The 19,040-nt window shown below is 44.1% G+C and overlaps 1 protein-coding gene across 4 annotated transcripts; it reads right to left on the bottom strand.

The window, feature by feature from the left end:
- Positions 1-193: 193 nt before the first annotated feature.
- IRF7 (interferon regulatory factor 7) lies at positions 194-18,297 on the bottom strand. Of its 4 annotated transcripts, none has more exons than XM_060276525.1 (13): positions 18,184-18,279; positions 17,184-17,306; positions 12,654-12,795; positions 11,106-11,271; positions 10,205-10,400; positions 9,892-9,977; positions 8,748-8,799; positions 6,951-7,031; positions 6,256-6,477; positions 5,157-5,369; positions 4,362-4,745; positions 2,358-2,476; positions 194-475 (listed from the first exon to the last, which is right to left on the bottom strand). In XM_060276525.1, the coding sequence occupies exons 3-13, from the start codon at positions 12,674-12,676 to the stop codon at positions 329-331; spliced, it is 1,689 nt and encodes a 562-aa protein (XP_060132508.1). In that variant the 5' UTR covers positions 12,677-12,795; positions 17,184-17,306; positions 18,184-18,279; the 3' UTR covers positions 194-328. The 4 variants fall into 4 exon arrangements, with proteins under 4 accessions (XP_060132508.1, XP_060132510.1, XP_034978207.2 ...); XM_060276527.1 differs by having other exon boundaries at positions 8,748-8,796; XM_035122316.2 differs by lacking the exon at positions 17,184-17,306 and having other exon boundaries at positions 18,184-18,297.
- Between the last annotated feature and the right edge of the window lie 743 nt (positions 18,298-19,040).

Raw genomic sequence — 19,040 nt, 5'->3', positions numbered from 1 at the left:
CCACCACTGAAGGTGGAATCCAATTACTGTATGTGGTTTACAAGTGGGGAACTATCGCTACAAGATCATGTGATGGGGTAAGTGGTCCAACAGGTTATTGGGGTGCTGTTTTCCTTGTGCACCGCTATGGTGATGTGCACCTGTTAGTTCCAACCTCAGATAAAAAGCAGAAGTTATGCAGGGTGACAGAATACAGAGACCAAAAAAATGAGTTTTACTGTAGCTCCTCATGCAAGCCAAATGTGGAAGTGACCCCTTGTGAATGTGAACGCACATACAAACCCACACACTCCATCTTACTATTTGAGATGTTGATAAGAAACATGAACTAATCCGTCTCCATCATGGTAATTATCTGGTCTATCATATCATACAGGCTGTTGGAGAGTTGCAGGCTTATGTTTTCACTGTTCAAGGATGAGAAGCCTTCCCTCTGCAGGTCTTCATGCCACTGCTTACAAACCATTGGCACCAACTGCAAGACATAAAAAGCCTGTTAAGGCTTGCCTACTTACCCCAAGATACCTTTTTGCTATGCAGCTGTCCTTAAAACTCCCCAAAATATATGCACACCCAACACCAAAGAAAACAAAGACAGACTGCCTGCAATTCTTTCAAGAGGCAAATGCCTACAATCCTCTCCCAATGGCACTTCTGGCAAAGAGGGCTGGGGGTCTTCAAAACCTGCTTGATCAAAGGAGATAGCAGGATTGAAAAGAAGGATGCCCCTCCCAGACCACCTCCAACCCTCTAAAAAAACCACTGCCTGCCTCAAGTCTACAACCAGTTAAGCCAAAAACAACAGAGCAATAAGAATCTGCCTTTGTTACCTACTAGGTGCTTATAGGAATGTGAGCCAAGGATTCAGCATTACAGGTGAAACTCGGAAAATTAGAATATCGTCAAAAAGTGCATTTATTTCAGTAACACAACAAAAAGGTGAAATCAATATATAAGATAGATGCATGACATGCAAAGCAAGATATGTCAAGCCTTTATTTCTTGTAATTGTAATTATTTGTCGTTAGGCGGGTCAATTATAAATGGAATGTAATTAATGGAATGTAATAGTGATGTTTATTTTTGTATTATTGTAACTATTTGTTTTATTACTGTGGAATTTCAAAAAGAAAGCATTTTTAAAAATTAAAAGAAAAATAAGTTGCATTACTGAAATAAATGCACTTTTCGACGATATTCTAATTTTCCGAGTTTCACCTGTATATTCCAATAGATATCAAGGAACTAAAAATAGAGCTGGTTTCCCTCCAGGAGGAGGGACAAGACAGTGCAACAAGAGATGTCTGCCAGCCGTCAACAAGCCAGTGAGACGTTGTAGGAAGTGTGTGTTGGTGTGTGTGCATGCACACCAAACAACCCCTTTTGAACACTGCCCTGTTGCAGGAAAAATGTAGGTTAATGAATACATCAGAGCTTGAATTAAGTCAAAAGCCACTAATATGAAGGGTCATGAGGGAAACAGGTGAAGCTCTCTGGGCAGTAAAGGAATAAAAGACAGGGGACTGGTCAAACCCAACCTACTGCTTCATTAGTAGTACATGGAAGGCTCATTCAAGCTTCCACTTGTTCAATGGCAAGAAAGCACGGGTCCAAGGGGTTTTCTGCTAGCCCCATGCTTTATAGCTGGAAGCTGACGTGAGTAGAAGCCTAAAATACCTAGAGGGCACCAGGTTGGCAAATATTGGAATATGGCAGGCATGTCCAACAGGTAGATCGTGATCTCCAGTGGATCATTGGACTTCTGTGGTAGATCCCTGGCTCCCCCCAAAGAAGCTCAACAAGTCTGGCTCCCCTAAAAGAAGCTCATCATTTTTGCCCTGCACCCCTAAAAACTATGGCTTTCCCCCTCCCTAAAAAAGTTCAACAACTTTGACCTGAACCCCTAAAAAGGGGGTAGATCACTGCCAGGTTTTAGCTCTGTGAGTAGATCGCAGTCTCTTGGGAGTTGGCCACCCCTGGAATATGGTATTTTAAAATCCACTGGGCAACCTTGGGCTAGTCATTCTGCTTAAGCTGCTTTACACAGTTGTTACTAGAATAAAATACTTTGGGGGTGGGGTGGGGAGGTGCAACAATTATGCACAGGACCCTAATCTACTTGGAGGATGCATTACTTTACACTGCCTCCAAAGGTGTTTGCGAACACATGCATCACACAGGTATGCTTGCCAGGGAGTCCAGAGTAACCATGGTTCCTTTTCTGAAAGCAAGCCAGGTTTGCTACCATACCAGTGGTGGAAATGGCCTTCAGATTTTGTCTGGACAAGTAAACTAGCAAGTCATTTTATTCCTAAAGACTGTGCACTGTTAACTTCAGAGGACTGCTTTTTGCTCACCTTCACCAAGATGAGCTTGGATTCCTTGGGTTTGTCACCTGCAAAGGACTGGCCAAAGCACAGGTAGATGGTGTAGTCAGGAGAGGAAGATCTCTGACCATCGCGGAAAGCCACCAGTTCTGTTACAAAAGAGAAAGATCCAAGGCTCTTCTAAGTCACTTTGGGGATCCATGAATAGAAAGGGCAATAAAAAAAAACCCAAAGGTGTTTTCACTTGTCTTGGTAAAAAGCTACTTGTGTCATGTGTGAAGGTTAATGAAGAATACTGGACTCCCAAATCTAATCAGCCCAGTCCAATGGTCAGGGATGAAGGAAGCTGTAGTTCAGCAACATCTGGAGGGCATCATATTGCTATCCCTGCTCTAGGCAATATAGATTTAGACATGTTTGCATTGCATTATAGGCCAGTTTAAGAAGAAATCAATATAAGCCTTCTATGTGAAAAGAACTTTGGAATAACAGCAGTATATAGGCAGAAGTGATTTTAAGTTAATCAATAAGCTCTTCACCCGTTTGCAAGTGCCAATTTGCAACTGCAACAGCATATAGAGATTTAACGTGTAGGAATGGACTTCTATACACAGGTGACAACTGAGTCTGAACTGTGGGTTTATCCACACTTCCTCTTATCCACACTTCCTCTTTCCACAGAAGATCCACTTTCTAGCACTCAATCAGAGCAGGTGGCAATTGAGATTTTCTCTGGATTGACATTTGCTCTGATTTAGCACTAAAGAGTGGGTATTCCCTGGGAAAGGAGTGGGGCAAAAGCAAAACTGCTCTGACCCATGCCTAGAAAGTATGGGTCAAGCAGAAAACCGCTCTGACACGTGCTTCCTAGCAAGGGACAAGCAGAAGTGTGGATGAGTTCTGTTAATGTAGTTTAATAACAAAAGCAGCAGAGGCTGAACAGTGAAGATCTGCTAAAGCAGAGGGATTAGCAGGTTAGCTTTGTAACCTCTGCTAATACAACAGGGGACGCCATCTCTGTTTTAAGCAGGGGACTGTGATTCAAACCCCTCACTGAATCGGTTTCAGTTTGGCTGTGTGCTGTTGCTCTCTGCTGTGAACAGGTGTGTGCGGTCGATGCAGGATTTAACCCTGCCTTTGCACCCATCAGGTGATGTGGCGAGTGGTGTCAGCTGATGGGCGGGCGGGTGGAGCTTAGGGTAAGGTCTTGTGGGTGAAAGTGGACCTCCTGGCAGGCTAAGAGGTTCTTCACCCCTGGCCTTAGCGTCAGATGCTCAGCTTTTAGCCCTTACAACACTGACCTACCTTTCTGGATCACTGTAAGAATTACTAAAATAGGGTACGTGAACTGCCTCATATTCTCTAAACCACTCCAAAAATATTAAGCAGTATTACTGTTCTCCTTCACTTTGGCACTGCCAGAAGCTTGACAGGCGTAATGAAAACGGGCCACAACTAGTGCCATGTGTACCCTGCAGTAAGTAATCCAAACTCTGTGCCAAGACATGCTCCTCAACCCACCATACCTGTTGCTTATTGCTCCATGTTCTGAAGCTCTGTGGACTAGACGTTCTTTTAAAAAAGGGGGTGGGGAGCAGAGATTCTGAGAATGATACATTCTGCACCCAATAACAGCCTCATCTCACTCATATCCATAAGAGCTGAAATGGTAAGGCCTGGGTAGGGTGAAAGTCACAGGCTACTGATAACACCCAACACCATTCATTGCACAAAGCGCTTTTGAAATAGCATATTATGGCCAAATCACAGCTAAGCAAAAAGTCTTACTGCCCCCTAAGGGAGGCCTTTTATGACACTGGGGAGGTTTTCAGGTGCACAAAGGTTCCAAATCAAAGCCTTTGGGCCTGACCCATGTGTCAGGTGTTTTCTCCAGGTGGAGGCTGCTCCAAAAATGACTCAACAAAAGCAGTTTCACAATTGTATCATCATGTGCCTGTTTTTAAATGAGTCGTGCATAAACACACAGTTTAATTTCGTGCCCACAGAGGAAATACCATGTTCCTAGAGAATCACCTTGACAGAATCTTTCATAGTTGAAGATGTCAGTGTCTACCTCCCGTCCCAACAACCTGGATGGAGGACGCTGTGCTATGTGGTCCAACTCTTTGGAGAAAGCCCAGAAGACCTTACATCGACCAATTCGCCGGGCACAGATCTTCTTGTTCTTCTGGTACAGCAGCAGACCCGCATTCTGCAGCAGTGTCAAGGTAAACTTAACTTGCTTTTGATCAGGGAGGACCTCCGGGTTTGGAAATAGAACATGATGTATCTGTGGGTTTCCTTCAATTTTGTAGTATTGGTTGTATGTGAGCATACAGCTGTTAAATTCTACTCCTGCTTCGTGCAGCAGCTTCCCGCGGTAGTAGATAGAGACATCCAGATTGAGAGGGGCACATCCTGCAAGAGACAAGACCGTGCTTAATCTAGTGGGGGGAAGCTTACTAGCTCTATGCCTGCTAAGGGGTGCAGGCTGACAAGCCATCTGCAGCACAGCACAGCGGTTACACTGACAGAGGGAAAATGCCATTTGGTGGTGGCGGCAGGTACATTGATAGAACCATCATATCCAACACAGAGGAAGCTATATTATCATCAGTGTGGCTAAATTAAAGCAGTTAGCACTACAGCTCTGGTGCACATAAGCCATAGCTAAGCAAACAGCACATATTCCCTACAGTGTTGTAGTGAAGGTTTGGCCCAGAAGTAAAAACAATTATTTCTTCTTTGCTGCCCAGAGACCTACACCCGTTGCCCTCATGATTCCACATTTGTTTTGGACTTGCTCAAAAATAGGATGGATTCACTAACCTGCATTGTTCTGCAATGGAGCAGCATGAAGGGGGAGTTGTTCTAGTGGGGAGGGGACAACTGGAGGTGGAAATGTGTTCTGTTCCACCATGGCTTGCTGGTTTGGAAACAGATGACAGTCATTTCTCGACAGGTTGTTCATCACTCCATTTCCCTGAGGTTCTTCATTCACAAAAACGTTTTCAATGAAGTTGTTATCATACAGGGCTTCTCCTAGCACAGAAGAGGAACACCTTGGGAATTCTAACAAATGTTATTCATGCCCTAGCTCAGCCTTTGCTGACCTGGTGCCCTCCAGATATTTGGTATGCCAACTCTCAACAGTCTCAGCATAGCAGGGATTTGCTTGCACAAGGCTTATACATGTAGCTCTTTATTGAGCATTCATTCAGATTTCTTTTGTGGGGAGGTTATGTGACAATAAGCATTCACACTTGTACAGGGTTTATACATCTTCCCATCCCTTAGCCCAGGTATCCCCAAACTTCGGCCCTCCAGATGTTTTGGACTACAATTCCCATCTTCCCCGACCACTGGTACTGTTAGTTAGGGATCATGGGAGTTGTAGGCCAAAACATCTGGAGGGCCGCAGTTTGGGGATGCCTACCTTAGCCCAACACTTTTTAGTGCATTTCCCCCTCAGTTTCCTAATTGCAAAAAGTAAAGGTTTCTTTTTAAAGTGGATTATCATTAATTATTATTATCATTATTATTTGCACCAGGGTGCTTTAATTCACTTTAATGGCACAAACATAAATTTCTGGTATGTAATTGAATCCCTGGGGCAAACGACTGGCAGTCTGGAGGAAACCACAGTCTTCTGCTTGTTGCTAAAGCAAATCAGGAGCTTTGCTACACCTTGTCCGTTTTGGATTTTTTGTTCATTAGGAACTACCATATTTGCTTTGAACATCTGATACTAATTCAAACAGGCTGAAAATCTTAAAATAGTTTATCATATGCAAGTTCCAGGAATCAAATGGAGATCCAATGAAACAATCTCTCCAACGTTCCAAATACCACTGCACAGCTCAGTAAATTCCTTTTTAGCACAATTCTTCATTTTGTAACATGCAGACTGCAGAGTAACTCTACTCACCCACATGGTTAGCTTGATTTATCCCAGGAGGTGTGTTTTGTTGAGGATGCTGCAGTGGATGAACGGCAATTGGCTGGGAATTCACATTTGGTGGATGTGCAGCCAGCCAGCTGTCTGCTACTTTACAACAGTTATTTGCCAGTGGTTCACTCACTACTCCAGGCCCCAGAGGCAAGCAGCTGTTTTGGTTGATACAAGGGATTGCATGTGGAACTTCCCCTGCTGTATTGGGGGTGGAAAAGAAACAAATCAATGGAAGGGAGATGATGGAAGCTGCCCAGAATGACTGGGGAAACCTGGCCAGATGGATGAGATATAAATAAAATTAATAATAATAATAATAATGCAACTCAAGAGAACATACTAGCCTTTATAACAAATTAACAAAAAGACAATGTGAAATTTTTATGCCATGCCTCTTGAATAAATTTTGATACAGTATAGGGATATATAGCTTCTCTCTGCACTGGCTCACTCCCCATCACACACACACACACACAAGAGAGAGAGAGAGAGAGAGAGAGAAAGAGAGAGAGAGAGAGAGAGAGAGATTGTACATTAAAGCCCCTGAGCATGAGATCACATTTGTTATTAAAAGTATCTGAGCAGCAGCCAGAAAGAGAAATGTATAGCCATCCTTAGAACTCAGAGGAAGAGATGCAAGGTGAGTTTGCCAAGCCCACAGCAAGACCCACCTAGAGGATGTTCTGGAACAGGGGCCCAGGAGACTTGTGAAACTTCCATGTCAGCTTGCTGCAAAACCCACTGGAGCACATCTAGATGGTAAAACAGGCATGAGCAGTGATGCATTTGGGCAGATGAAGTCTATACTAGTTCAGAATGATGTTGATGTGGGTGCTGCACCGGTCCGAATTTTAAAGCATTTAATGCCTTTGAAATTCTCTCTTCCTCTCATGCAAGTTTAGAGGAGGAGGGTATGCAGACAGAGCCCACAAAACAGAAGCCAGTGCCAAGTATGTAATAAATAACCCCCTGCAGCAGCTCTTCTGACCCGGCGGCAGAGAGCAGCCTTCCTTGGCCACAGCAAGGCATGCTCAGCTGCAGTGGTTCTGTGGCCGGGTCAGGTCTGACCCGGCAGCAGATAGCAGGAGAGTTGGCAGCAATGCTGCCGCCCACTCTCCTTGGCTACAAAGGCCTGACCTGGCAGCAGAGAGCAGGAGGAGAGTGGGCAGCAGCTTCCCCGTTCCTCTCCAACCCTGAACTGTGGTGCACGGAAGGGTGCCTTCCACGCCCCTCCCCCCTCGGGGGGTGCAGTCTGCGTGCCAGCCCTGGGCAGTGCGGGCATACACTCCGCCCCAACCACACCTGTATATAGCGGGCAAGGTTGTATAGATCAATACTTAAACCTGGACTAGTCGCATAGTAGTATTATGTACTGCAGACAATTAAGTTCCATTAGCAGCTTAGCAACTAATTCTGCACCAGGTGCAGCTTCTGGACTGAACCCAAGGGAGCCCCACACAGAGCACGTTACGGAAATCAAGCTGCAAGATTATCAAGGCATGAATGACTGCCACGTATTTTTGGCAAGCAACCAAAACAGCAACATTCTGAATCCAATCAGAGGCACAGCTAGTTCAGCACCACCCCCAACTGCCAGCAAAACGCCCCTGGAAAGCGCCTCTCTGGACATGATAGAGTAGTGGTTTCCCAATTTGTCAGATGAACAAGGGGATGCCTTGATTTTTTTCAGTTGCCACGGGTGACAGGGAACTGGCTGTGCATCTGCCAAAGCTTTTAAAAAAGTGATATCTAAAAGCCAGTGCCCAGCAGAAAACTGCACAGTGGTGATGCTGTTTGTTTTTGTTTCCATGTTAAAGCTTAAAGTGTATACACAGTCAAAATCCTTTTATTGAAACAGTTCCAAAAGTAATCACTCATTTGTGAAGCTTCTTTCTCTCTTTCTAGTTTCTCTGGTCATTATTTCTTTTAATGGTGGGCAAAATGGCTTGATGCAAACCATATTCAAGGCTTGGAAATTTGCATGAGCAGCCCCTAATTCCAAATGGTTGGATTAGGGATTCCTGTGCGGGTTTTCATTTTTTTAGAACTTCCAGTGGATCTTCCAGTATCAACTGATATTTTTCAATTGCTGTGCTGGGTGTGTTGTGATCCTACAGGGATAGGCATGCTTCCCAATGGTAGCTCTGTCAGGCACGTTTCATTCCAATGTGGTGTAGTGGTTAGAGTATTGGACTAGGACTGGGAGAACACAGTTCAATGTCTTGCTCAGCTATGAAACTCACTGGGTGACTTTGCGCCAGTCACTCTCAGCCTAACCTACCTCACAAGGTTGTTGTGGGGACAAAATGGGGAGGAAGAGAACTATGTATGCTCTCTTGAGATACCTGGAGGAAAGTTGGAATGCAAATATGATAAATGAATAAATATAGCAAAAATATGTTCTAAGCATCTACCCCAAATTTATGTTAATAAACCAGAAAATGAGCATTCAAGTTTTGACAGCTTACCTGGGCATGGATTTTCCAGTGACAGGGATTTAAAAATATCATCGATCTCCTGCTGCAAACCAGAAAAATAAAGTTTTCTCCAAGACCAAGACAATGCATACAAAAGATGCTGTTTTCAGCATCTTTAAATGATACTATTGCAGCTTATCCCAGGAACTTTCTACATTTTTAGTAATCAACTGTCTTTCAACTCTTGTGATTCAGAGCAACAGCCTTGCCTTTTAATTTGCAAAAATTGAAGTTAGGCCAAACAAAGACAAGAACTAGTCTGGACCTTCTAAATTGTCTTACATTCAGGATTGGGAAGCCTTTTGGCCCTCCAGGTGTTGCTGAACTACAACTCCCATCAGCATGGCCAATGGTTCAGCCAGATGTTGTGGTTCAGCAACATCTGGGGGACCAAAGGCTTCCTCACATCAGCTGTGCATGCCTAATACTGAGGGAAGCTTCCCTCAGAGCTACAATCTCAAGAGCATTTCTCATATGCGAGGTTTCAACCATTTTGAATCTCTCACATGTATTTAAAGTAATGTACGTTTTCAAATACAAAATTTGGGATCAAATCCTAAGCATGTCTATTACGGAGTCAGCCTGTGTAGGAATGCACTGCTAAAGTGGCTTGTGCTTAATTGCAACATAACCATCCCCTGTGAAAATGTCCAGTATGTATTAAGTCTGGAAAGTTTGTTGGATTTACTCCTGTAATCAGCTGCACAAAGCTGGCCAGCAACGGGACCAATACTCTTTGAGCAAATACTATTTGCTAGTGCACCGAAGCACAAAGACAAGCACATCTCCCTCCTTTCCTGCCACGTGGCAATGACATCATTTTCACCAGCAGCTCCATAAACATAAACACTTCCCAACTTCCCATGAAAACATCATGAACATGTGTCCATATCTTGAAGCTGCTGGATAATCTTTGTTATTTTTATATATGTAAAATTTATGCAAGAAACAAATACACTGATCTGCTACTGAATTAATCAATTTAAAAACCTTTAAGTTGACCGAGAAGCTGCCTCTAACAGACTGAATCCCTACAGACAGGGATTCTTCATGTCTCTGCCACCACTTGAGATGCCTGTCCTTCCATTAGTTCTTCAGCAATGTTCTCCCCTGCTCAAGGAGTACTGTATTGTACCTGGGATGTAGACTGGTGTAGAGCTGGGGATCCTTCACTGCAGGGGCTCATATGCAACTGATCAACTTTATGGTTACTTCCACTGACTTGGAGAGGAGGAGAGACATAGGAAAATGACACAATGAACAACAGTTCCGGGATGAAATGCCAATATGAGAAGATACATAATTTCATGACCTGGCTGCAGAGAACTATGGTCCCATCTGCACTATACATTTAAAGCAGTATCATGCCACAAAGAAAGCCTGTGGTGGATGCCCACACTTCCTGAAATTTATCAAGCCCTAACCCTGCATCCTTTTTCTGTCCTTACTTGTGTCAGCAGGAGGATTAGCAGGCAATGTAGAGTTGTGGCTGTGGGAGATGATTCGGTACACGTGGTAGTCAGGGTTATCCGATTCAACTTCTTCAAATCTTTTTGTACTGTTTAAGGCACAGCGGAAGTTGGTTTTCCATTTGGCTGGGTTTGGTTCACCTTCATTGTACTTTCCGCTGAACATAGCCCACGCCTTTCCACACAGAAACATGGGAGAGTAAGAGATGGAAAAGTGTGAAAGAACTACCGTATTTTGATGAAGACCACATTCACACCATGTTTTTAAAGCACTATGATACCTCTTTGAACAGTCATGGCTTCCCCCAAAGAATTTTGGGAGCTGTAGTTTGTTAAGAGTACTGAGAGTTGTTAGGTGACCCTCCCAGAGCTACAATTCCAAGTTCCCTAGGAAGAGGGATTGACTGTGAAACCACTATGGAAATTATACCAGCTGCAGGACGCATTCAGAGGCCGGGTACACTGCATGTTTGCAGAAATGGGCACTCTGCATGCCTACCAGAGAAGCTGCCATATTATTCTGCTGCAGCCTCTAGTAAATTGGACTCCAGTCTGTGAAAGCTTATGCCATAATACATCTGTTAATCTTTTTAAGGTGCCAGAAATGGCTTTTATACTAGAGAGTTGGAGGAAGTCAATGTAGCATTAAAGAGATCATTCTGCTTGCCTGATGGAATGATCTCTCTTCCCCTTCCCCACCCCTGGTGCTGTTCTGGGGTGGGTGTCTCCTGAAACCCCCAGAGCCAATTTGATGGGGGTGCAGGAGAGGAGGGGGATCCCAATTGCACTACCAAAGTTCTTAAATGGCACGACCCATTAGCTGAATCTGGCCATGGCAAATACATGCAAGAAGTCAGCCTTAGTAGAACAAGAGTATTACCTGGAAAATCTTGTAATCACTTGCCACAAGGTTCCTCCTTGAATTGTGCTTCCAAAGGATACGAAAGGTTGTGTGGGTGTCATCAGTCCAGGTCACTTTTTCTTTATATCTTCCACTGTTGATCTCATTGATCAACCAATCAAAGAAACGGACCTTTTGACGGCCCCTGAAACAGCAAAGAGAAATACTGAACTGGAGGTTCAAAAATACTGAAGGAATGTAGCCTAGATATCACCAGAACATGCAGCAGCACCGTCAATTATGCTGGATGCACAGGTGGCACAATGGCTCTAGAAATCACTCATGTCAGACCTCTAGGAAAAAGAAAAGACATGGATCCTACACAAAAATAGATGGCAATTACCATAAAGGTAAAGGGACCCCTGGCCATTAGGTCCAGTCATGACCGACTTTGGGGTTGCGGCGCTCATCTTGCTCTCTTGGCCGAGGGAGCCGGCGTACAGCTTCCAGGTCATGTGGCCAGCATGACTAAGCCGCTTCTGGTGAACCAGAGCAGCGCACGCAAATGCTGTTTACCTTCCTGCCGGTGCGGTACCTATTTATCTACTTGCACTTTGACGTGCTTTCGAACTGCTAGGTTGGCAGGAGCAGGGACCAAGCAACGGGAGCTCACCCCATCGTGGGGATTCGAACTGCTGACCTTCCGATCGGCAACAGGTTGCTCTGGCCTTTGAAGGCAACACTTTTCCTCATACAAATGTCAAAAATACTTTTAAAGCAGCAGCTTCCTGGATACCCCCAGGACAGGACAGCCCAGCAATATAATTCATTAAGAGACGTGAGAGTGAAGAGGGTCAACAAATCAGCAGCTGGAGGGCAACAGTTGAGTTGGATGTGGACTTCAGTCTGAACCTGAACTTGTCTACCATTTGAACCATGAAAATCAGGGCAATTCACCTTGATGAGAAAACTGCTTGGATTAATTATTATTGTTACAAGGCTGGGGTAAAGAAGGTGCACTTGGATTCTTGCGCAATAATCATGAAACTTGTACATATCTACTCACCACAGGTGAGGGCTGTAGTTGGGTAAGCCCAAACTCCAAAGCACAGGCTCACCATAAAGTGGATTTGGACACTCAAGAGAAACTAAAACTATCTGGAGCAGGAAATCAAAGGAACAACCTCAAAAAAAAGTGTAGCAGAACAAACACTGGACCTATTATTATATTAGGTTTTACCTCAATTTTAGCTACCCTCAATGGCGCTACTGTTTGGCCATTGATGTCTCATGCAGTAAGGTCTGCAGTCCTAAAACTCATTTACTACTAGTAAGCCCTACTGAACACATCAGATTACTTCTAAGTAAACATGTGTAGGATTGGATTGAGCATGTTCTAGTTACCATGGGGTGCTACCACATAAATAAATAAATAAATATGTCAATTTTGGCTGACAAACTCAACCAACACAGTTTCAGGAGTTATTGTGTAGAAGTGTGTGTGTGTGTGTGTGTGTATTTACGCGCACCCAGTTCTCCCTCCCTGCCCACGCCTGCATGCCTCTTGTTTGCCACAAGAACACTCACCTCTCATTTGTTGGTGCAGCCATTCTGGAGTCAAAGATGTCTTAAAATATGCCTCGTGGCAAGTTGAAATATGAGAGTCACACACTCTGAATCTTGTACTGCTTAATGTCTTGTGGACTAATGGAAGATCATGAGGCAAAATCTGTACAGACCAGAGAAAATCAAAAGGCGGAAGCCATGTTAGCAGACTTGGAAGTTTTGATAGGCTTTATTACATGTTAGAAAACAGAGTTACTGTATGATTGAGTTGCTACCAAGCGAGCACAGGGTGTATGCATTAGGTCAGAGCTTTCCAAACTGTGTGTCGCGACACATCACTGTGCCAGCTGCAGTGTATAGGTATGTCGGGCAAACGCTCCCCACACTCCTCCCTGGGCTGGAAAGGGGTTAGTTTAACCTCTGGTTTGCTAGTAAAACTGAATTACTGTGTTGTGAAATGATGCATGTCTAAAAAGTGTATCACCAACATGAAAAGTCTGGAAAGCTCTGCATTAGGTTGTGCAAAATCTGAGGGTCCTCTATGAGGCTAAATACCATAATAACAGCAACATGAACCACCAGCAACTATCACAATCTCTCAGAAATATTACCAGAACTCCCAGGTTTTCTCCCTGGAACATATATGCAATCCAGTATAAGAATACTGATAAATGTATTTGAATACAGTACTTGGATTTAAAACTGATAAACCAGCAGCCATCATGTTTGTCGATGCTGAGATGGCTTTCGATAATGCGTACTGGAAGTTTATGAAAGAATTGAAGGTTAATAGTTAAAAATGTACCTACGACTGAAAAGAAAGACATGGAGAAAGAAAGGACTGAAGATTTGCCGGAAAGCAAAATAATTGGGCATCTGGATTACCTCCAAAAATCTAAATTTATTTCAGGATAACTATATAAAAGCTTGGCAAGAAATAAAATAAAAAACTTGAAACCTGGACTAAATTGAAGTTGTCATTCCTTGGTAGGATTTTGATCATAAGATGAATGTTCTCCCTAGACTGGTTTTCTTATTTCAAATGATCCCAATTCTGAGTGAGCTAGGCTGCCTCAAAAAATGGCAACAAGAAATATGTAAATTTATATGGGAGGGCAGGAGACGCAGGATTAAACATCGAATTCTAATAGATATAAAGGATAGAGGTGGCTTCGCCCTTCCCGATTTGAAATTGTATTACGAGGCAGAGTGCCTCACCTGGATGAAGGAATGGTGCAATTTGAAAGATATGGATATGTTGGAGGGACATACAGTAATAACCGTTGGGGTTGGCACGCTTATTTAATATATGGAAAGGCAAAAATACAGAGAGATTTCTCAAATCATATCATAAGGAGATCACTTCTTAAAGTTTGGGAGAAATATAAAGATCAGTTGGAGTTCAAAATTCTGTGTTGGACCTCTCTAGTAGAGGACACAGTGGTGAAGAAAAAGAATATGTAGGAAAATTGGCCTACCTATAAAACACTTTTAATAGAAGAAGAGAACCAATGGAAACTTAAGAGTTTTGAGGAATTAAGAGATGCCATACAGATTGGTTCCAATATTATCAAATATTTGAAAGATTTAAAGTAGATAAACAAAAAGGGTTCGCCAAGGAAACCTCGAGATTTGAATCCGACATAATAAATTCAAAAAGTAAAACCCGTTCTAAAACTTACTGCCTCCTCCTCGACTAGAAAGTCGAGGAGGAGGAAGTTACATCAGCTATGATGAAGTGGTCTCAAGACTTTGGGTATGCTATAACAATGTCCCAATGGGAAAACCTGTGGAAGAATAGTTGGAAATTTACTACGTGGTATGCCATAAAGGAAAACTTGTTAAAAATGCAACACCGGTGGTATTTAACTCCATGGAAATTAGCCAAAATGTACAAAGGAGCCAAAAGTAATTGTTGGAGATGTGGAGACCAGACAGGCTCACTGTACCATATATGGTGGCAATGTATCAAAAGAAAGAAATTTTGGGAGGAAATCCACTTTGAACTAGAAAAAATGTAAAGAATCTTATTTATCAGGAAACCAGAGGCATATCTGTTGCGCATTACTGATTCAGATATTCCTAAAAAAATTAAAGATCTTTTTTTGTATGCAACAGTGGCAGCGAGAGTTCTTACAGCTACAAGGTAGAAGAGCGACATAATTCCTTCTAGACAAGAGTGGATACAAAAATTGACTGAATATGCTGAATTAGATAGTCTATCTGGAAAAAAACAACCAATAAACCGAGAATTGAATTTGTATCAAAATGGGAGGCCTTCAGAATACGGTATATCTTAAACGAAATTATACCATGTTAAAATCTGTAGCAGCTTTTGAGTGATCCCAGCAGTTTTTATTAATAGCTTATATAAATATAAACATTTATAAATTGTGAAAATATTAATATAAAAATAGTATTTTGGTATGGCAGTAAATTCATGTAAAAAGAATTAAGGAATAAATGGGAGGTCGGGTATAAAAGATAATGAGATTTTTATTTTTATTGTAACATGAAATTGCAATCACAAATTTATGTCATAATTTTTATTTTATTAACAGATTGTGTAAATTTTATTTTCTTTCCTTTTCCCTCCCCTCTTAAGTTGTACCCCTTTTTGGTATTGGGGTGTTTTTTTTGTATGTAATAAGCATGGAAATAAGCATGAAAAAATAAAACAATTTTAAAAGGAGGGAGAGAGAGAATTGAGGAGAAAAACAGGAGCGCTGCACTTCAGGAAGTGTGCAAACACTACTCAGAATAACCACTTGCACTACTTCTCTTTTTTGAAACCATCAGCAGCTCTCTTGTCTGCGATGAGTTTCAACTTATCTGACCTCATCCAGTCACAGCTGCTTCAGATAGAAAGGAGAAATAAAATTAACTGTCCTTCATGACTACCTAATTTCCTGCAGCTGTGAAGAAGCATGTGTGTGAGAGAAAATAAGAGCCCTGTGGGACTCAGAGCTAATTTCTATGGAACTAATCTGGCAATATAAGAGCAGAACCACTACAAAAGTGCTTCCATAAGTCCCCACACCCACATACTAGATGCAGAAGCATATAATGGCAACAAAAACTGCCATGTGTTCCAAGAGCATAAAAGGAGTCCTACAGGGCAAGTTGGGGACATTTGCCACTTGAGGCAAAAAATAAAATAAAAAAATCCCCTGACACAGGTGCACCCCAAGGTTCACACCTGCTTAAAAATATTAAGTCATAGTCTATTATTATGGCTAGACCAGGGGTCCCCAGACTTACCGGCGTTTGGGCCGGTTCCCACCGCGCCGATCGCGTGGCGGGCCGGAGGGCGGGGGAGTGCGCGCCCGTGCGCATGCGCACGGGTGCTTACTGGCGCGGTGGCGCGCTTCCAGGGTGGGAAAAGCACCGAAAATCCGTTGTGTGCATGCGCGTGGGCCTCCCCCGACCCGGAAGTGCACCAGAAATGACTTCTTCCGGGTCGGGAGAGGCCCATACGCATGCGCACAAAGGATTTTCAGCGCTTTTTTTTCCCAACCCGGAAGAGCGCTGCCGCGCTGCACGCTGTAAGAGCGGGCAGCGGCGGTCGTCGCGGGCCAGATTGGCAGGCTAATTGGGCCGCATCCGGCCCGGGGGCCGTAGTTTGGGCACCCTGGGCTAGACAGTCAGTGTCTTTGCAATCATTTCATTTACTAATGTGCTGCCCAATTCAGCCTGCTTGAGAACTGCAAGAAACTAAACTACTGCCAACCCTGTAAACCTATAGTAATTTTCCAAACAGCCGCAGCCAAACATTTCAGCCTCACTTGTTGCACAAAAGTGCACCTCCTAACAACATTTTCAGCAGTTTAGGATGAATATATTTTGCTGCAGTTACCTTCCCATTAGCGAAACCTCTGTTACATCCTCATCAGTAAAACTCCAGGCCAATTGCACACCAATGCCATCATAACTGATGTCATTGTGTCTGAAGTGCAGCAGGGGGCAACTAATTAGTGTTGAGGGAGCTTCCTTAGCGACCCTATCCCTTTTGGTGGCATGTTCTGCCCAGCCAGAGTGAATCCCCCCCCCCCCCGTGAACTTATGAGGGAGGTTAGAAGGATAGAAAACAAATGTAATTTCAGAACTACACCAATTTAGAGTAATCAAGCATCGGTTTCAAGTTACTGAATATTTGGCTGGTGCTGACAAAGGGCCATTTGTGCATTGCCAACAACTGTCCTTTGGCAAAACTTTGAATAGGACCTACCTAGTATTCTGTCTTCTGACATGTGCTACTGAAAAATTACCAGGGAAGAACTGCTTCTCTGAGAAGCCAAAGGCGAGACTTCCCTTAAAAATGCCACTGCCCTGGTTGACTTCTGTTGCAATATTTTCTTCCTATTGACACAGCAGTTCAGTGGGGTCTCCTCTTCTGAGGAATTATCATCCCTCTTGCAAAAATGCAGAAGCAACCTAGACTGTTAAGACATTTTAAAAGGCAACCCAAGTCTGACCAGGGAACTACTGCATCAGTGCTGGTACCATAGCTGTCAATTTTCAGATTTGAAAATAAGGGATCAGCAGCCTCACCTGTCCCGGGGACAGTCTACGTATGTCCTATCCAGGATAGCAGCGGGAAACGGCGCTGGAATAAGGGAATTCCCAGCAAAAAAAGGGAAAGTTGACAGCTGTGGCTTGGAATAAAGGAGTTTCCTGCCAAAAAAAGGGAGGGTTGGCAGCTATGGCTGGTACACATGATGCAAGGCTTAATTTGTGCCAGGGATTCTCATTCCCACAACCTGTTCTGTACCAGGGATGAGGCACAGAGTATCTCTGGCCTAGCCAGTGCATAACCCCCCAGGTGCTGCTGCAGGTCAACTCTGATCATCCCTAATCACTGGCCGTGTGACTGGCACTGGTAGCTGCAGTGCAGCTCAACAACATCCCAAAGGGTAGAATTTTCTCTAAAGAAGGCTTGTCTTTCCCTATGCCACCAGAAGCCATTTTACCACTCCTGTACATCTATGTCTGTGCAGATATTATTTTTCTTAACCCCCTCCCCCCCGACACATAGTCTTTACAAGCCATTTGACAGTGTGCACATCGGGCAGGTGGGGTTTGCACGAGCATGCCAACTTTGGATATGCTCGACCACCACAGCCACGCAGGGAGCTGCTCCTCCCACCTGACCCGGGCCAGGCGCGCAAATAACAACAGATAATAGATTCAGGGAGGTAGCCGTGTTGGTCTCTCTCTCTCTCTCTCTCTCTCTCTCTCTCTCTCTCACAAACAGCCTTAAAATTGTTCTCAAGAGCGAGGGAGGCAGTGCTCGCGCGAACACACTGGAAAGCCTGCGCAAAACTGTAAGCTGCCCTTCGACGTGCTCGTTGCTGCAATCCTATACTCAGCAGCAAATCCCACTGACCTCACGGCGACTTACTTTCAGGTAAGTGTGCATGTATGATTAAAACGAGGAAGACAGAAAATAATGCAAGTTATTCCTCTCTCGCTCTGCACTGAAGCTGCTCTACCTCAGCGACCCTCTTCCCCTCACCCCGGGATCCAGACACCCAATAAAAAGGTGCGTTACCTGTATTGCTACCAGGTGTTTTCTATTGCACGGCAGGTAGTGGAATTCTGGCGATATCAATAAGCTCACGCCCCCTCTTGCGACGGCTTATATGAGAAGACGGGACGCATTTCATTGGCTCGGAATGGCTCGGAGGCCGTCAGCGTCGGCCAATCAGAGACAGCCGCCTTTCGAATGGGCGCGCGCCCCGCGTCCCGCGCCCCGCCCTATGGAGTGTTTTCTTTCCTCCCAAACATTGCGCCGCTGCCGAAACCGGCGTTTCTCGTCTCCCCTGACCATATACGGCGGTTTCCGTCCCTGTAAATCACATGATATCAACGAAAACTTAAGTTTCATTTCCGAGGACTCGGAACTCCTTGGCGGGCCACATGGCCACGTGACTTGCCAGCTGGCCACCCTTTAGAAAGTGCATAGGTTCTTTTTTTGGAAGGAAGGAGTCTAGCTCATAGCTGCCAAGTTATCCCTTTTTTAAAAGGGATTTTCCCTTATGCTGAATAGGCTTCCTCGCGAGAAAAGGGAAAACTTGGCAGCTATGGTCTAGCTACTGTATAGGAGGACCACAAATGCGCCCTCAGAGCAGGGCTGAAATGATTTCACCTCTGCTGGCAAGCAGCCACCTCACGGCACAAGAAAACTTTGCCAACGACCTGCGCCGCAGCAGGAGAGGGCACATAAAATATAGGGTTGCCAGACTCAATAGAGGACAGGACTTCTGTGCCTTTAATTGCCCTGCTCTCTTTTGAGTCTGGAAACCTTAAAGAGAAACCAGCAGTCCGTTTGCTTGGAATTTACACAAAGGGTCTGCTGGTTTCTCTTTAAGGTTTCCAGACTCAAAAGAGAGCAGGGCAATTAAAGGC

Source organism: Zootoca vivipara, chromosome 1 (genome assembly GCF_963506605.1).
Source record: "Zootoca vivipara chromosome 1, rZooViv1.1, whole genome shotgun sequence".
NCBI classification, from domain to species: Eukaryota; Metazoa; Chordata; class Lepidosauria; order Squamata; family Lacertidae; genus Zootoca; species Zootoca vivipara.
Note: the sequence above shows the minus strand (reverse complement) of the source record. Positions and strands in the feature narration are given on the sequence as shown.

Coding starts and splice junctions, on each gene's coding strand:
- IRF7 (XM_035122316.2), bottom strand. CDS start 12,676: ATGGCTGCACCAACAAATGAGAG. Junction 7,032..8,747: donor ACTGGAAAATCCATGCCCAG/GTAAGCTGTCAA, acceptor TTTACCATCTAG/ATGTGCTCCAGTGGGTTTTG. Junction 5,370..6,255: donor AAATCAAGCTAACCATGTGG/GTGAGTAGAGTT, acceptor CTTCTGTGCTAG/GAGAAGCCCTGTATGATAAC.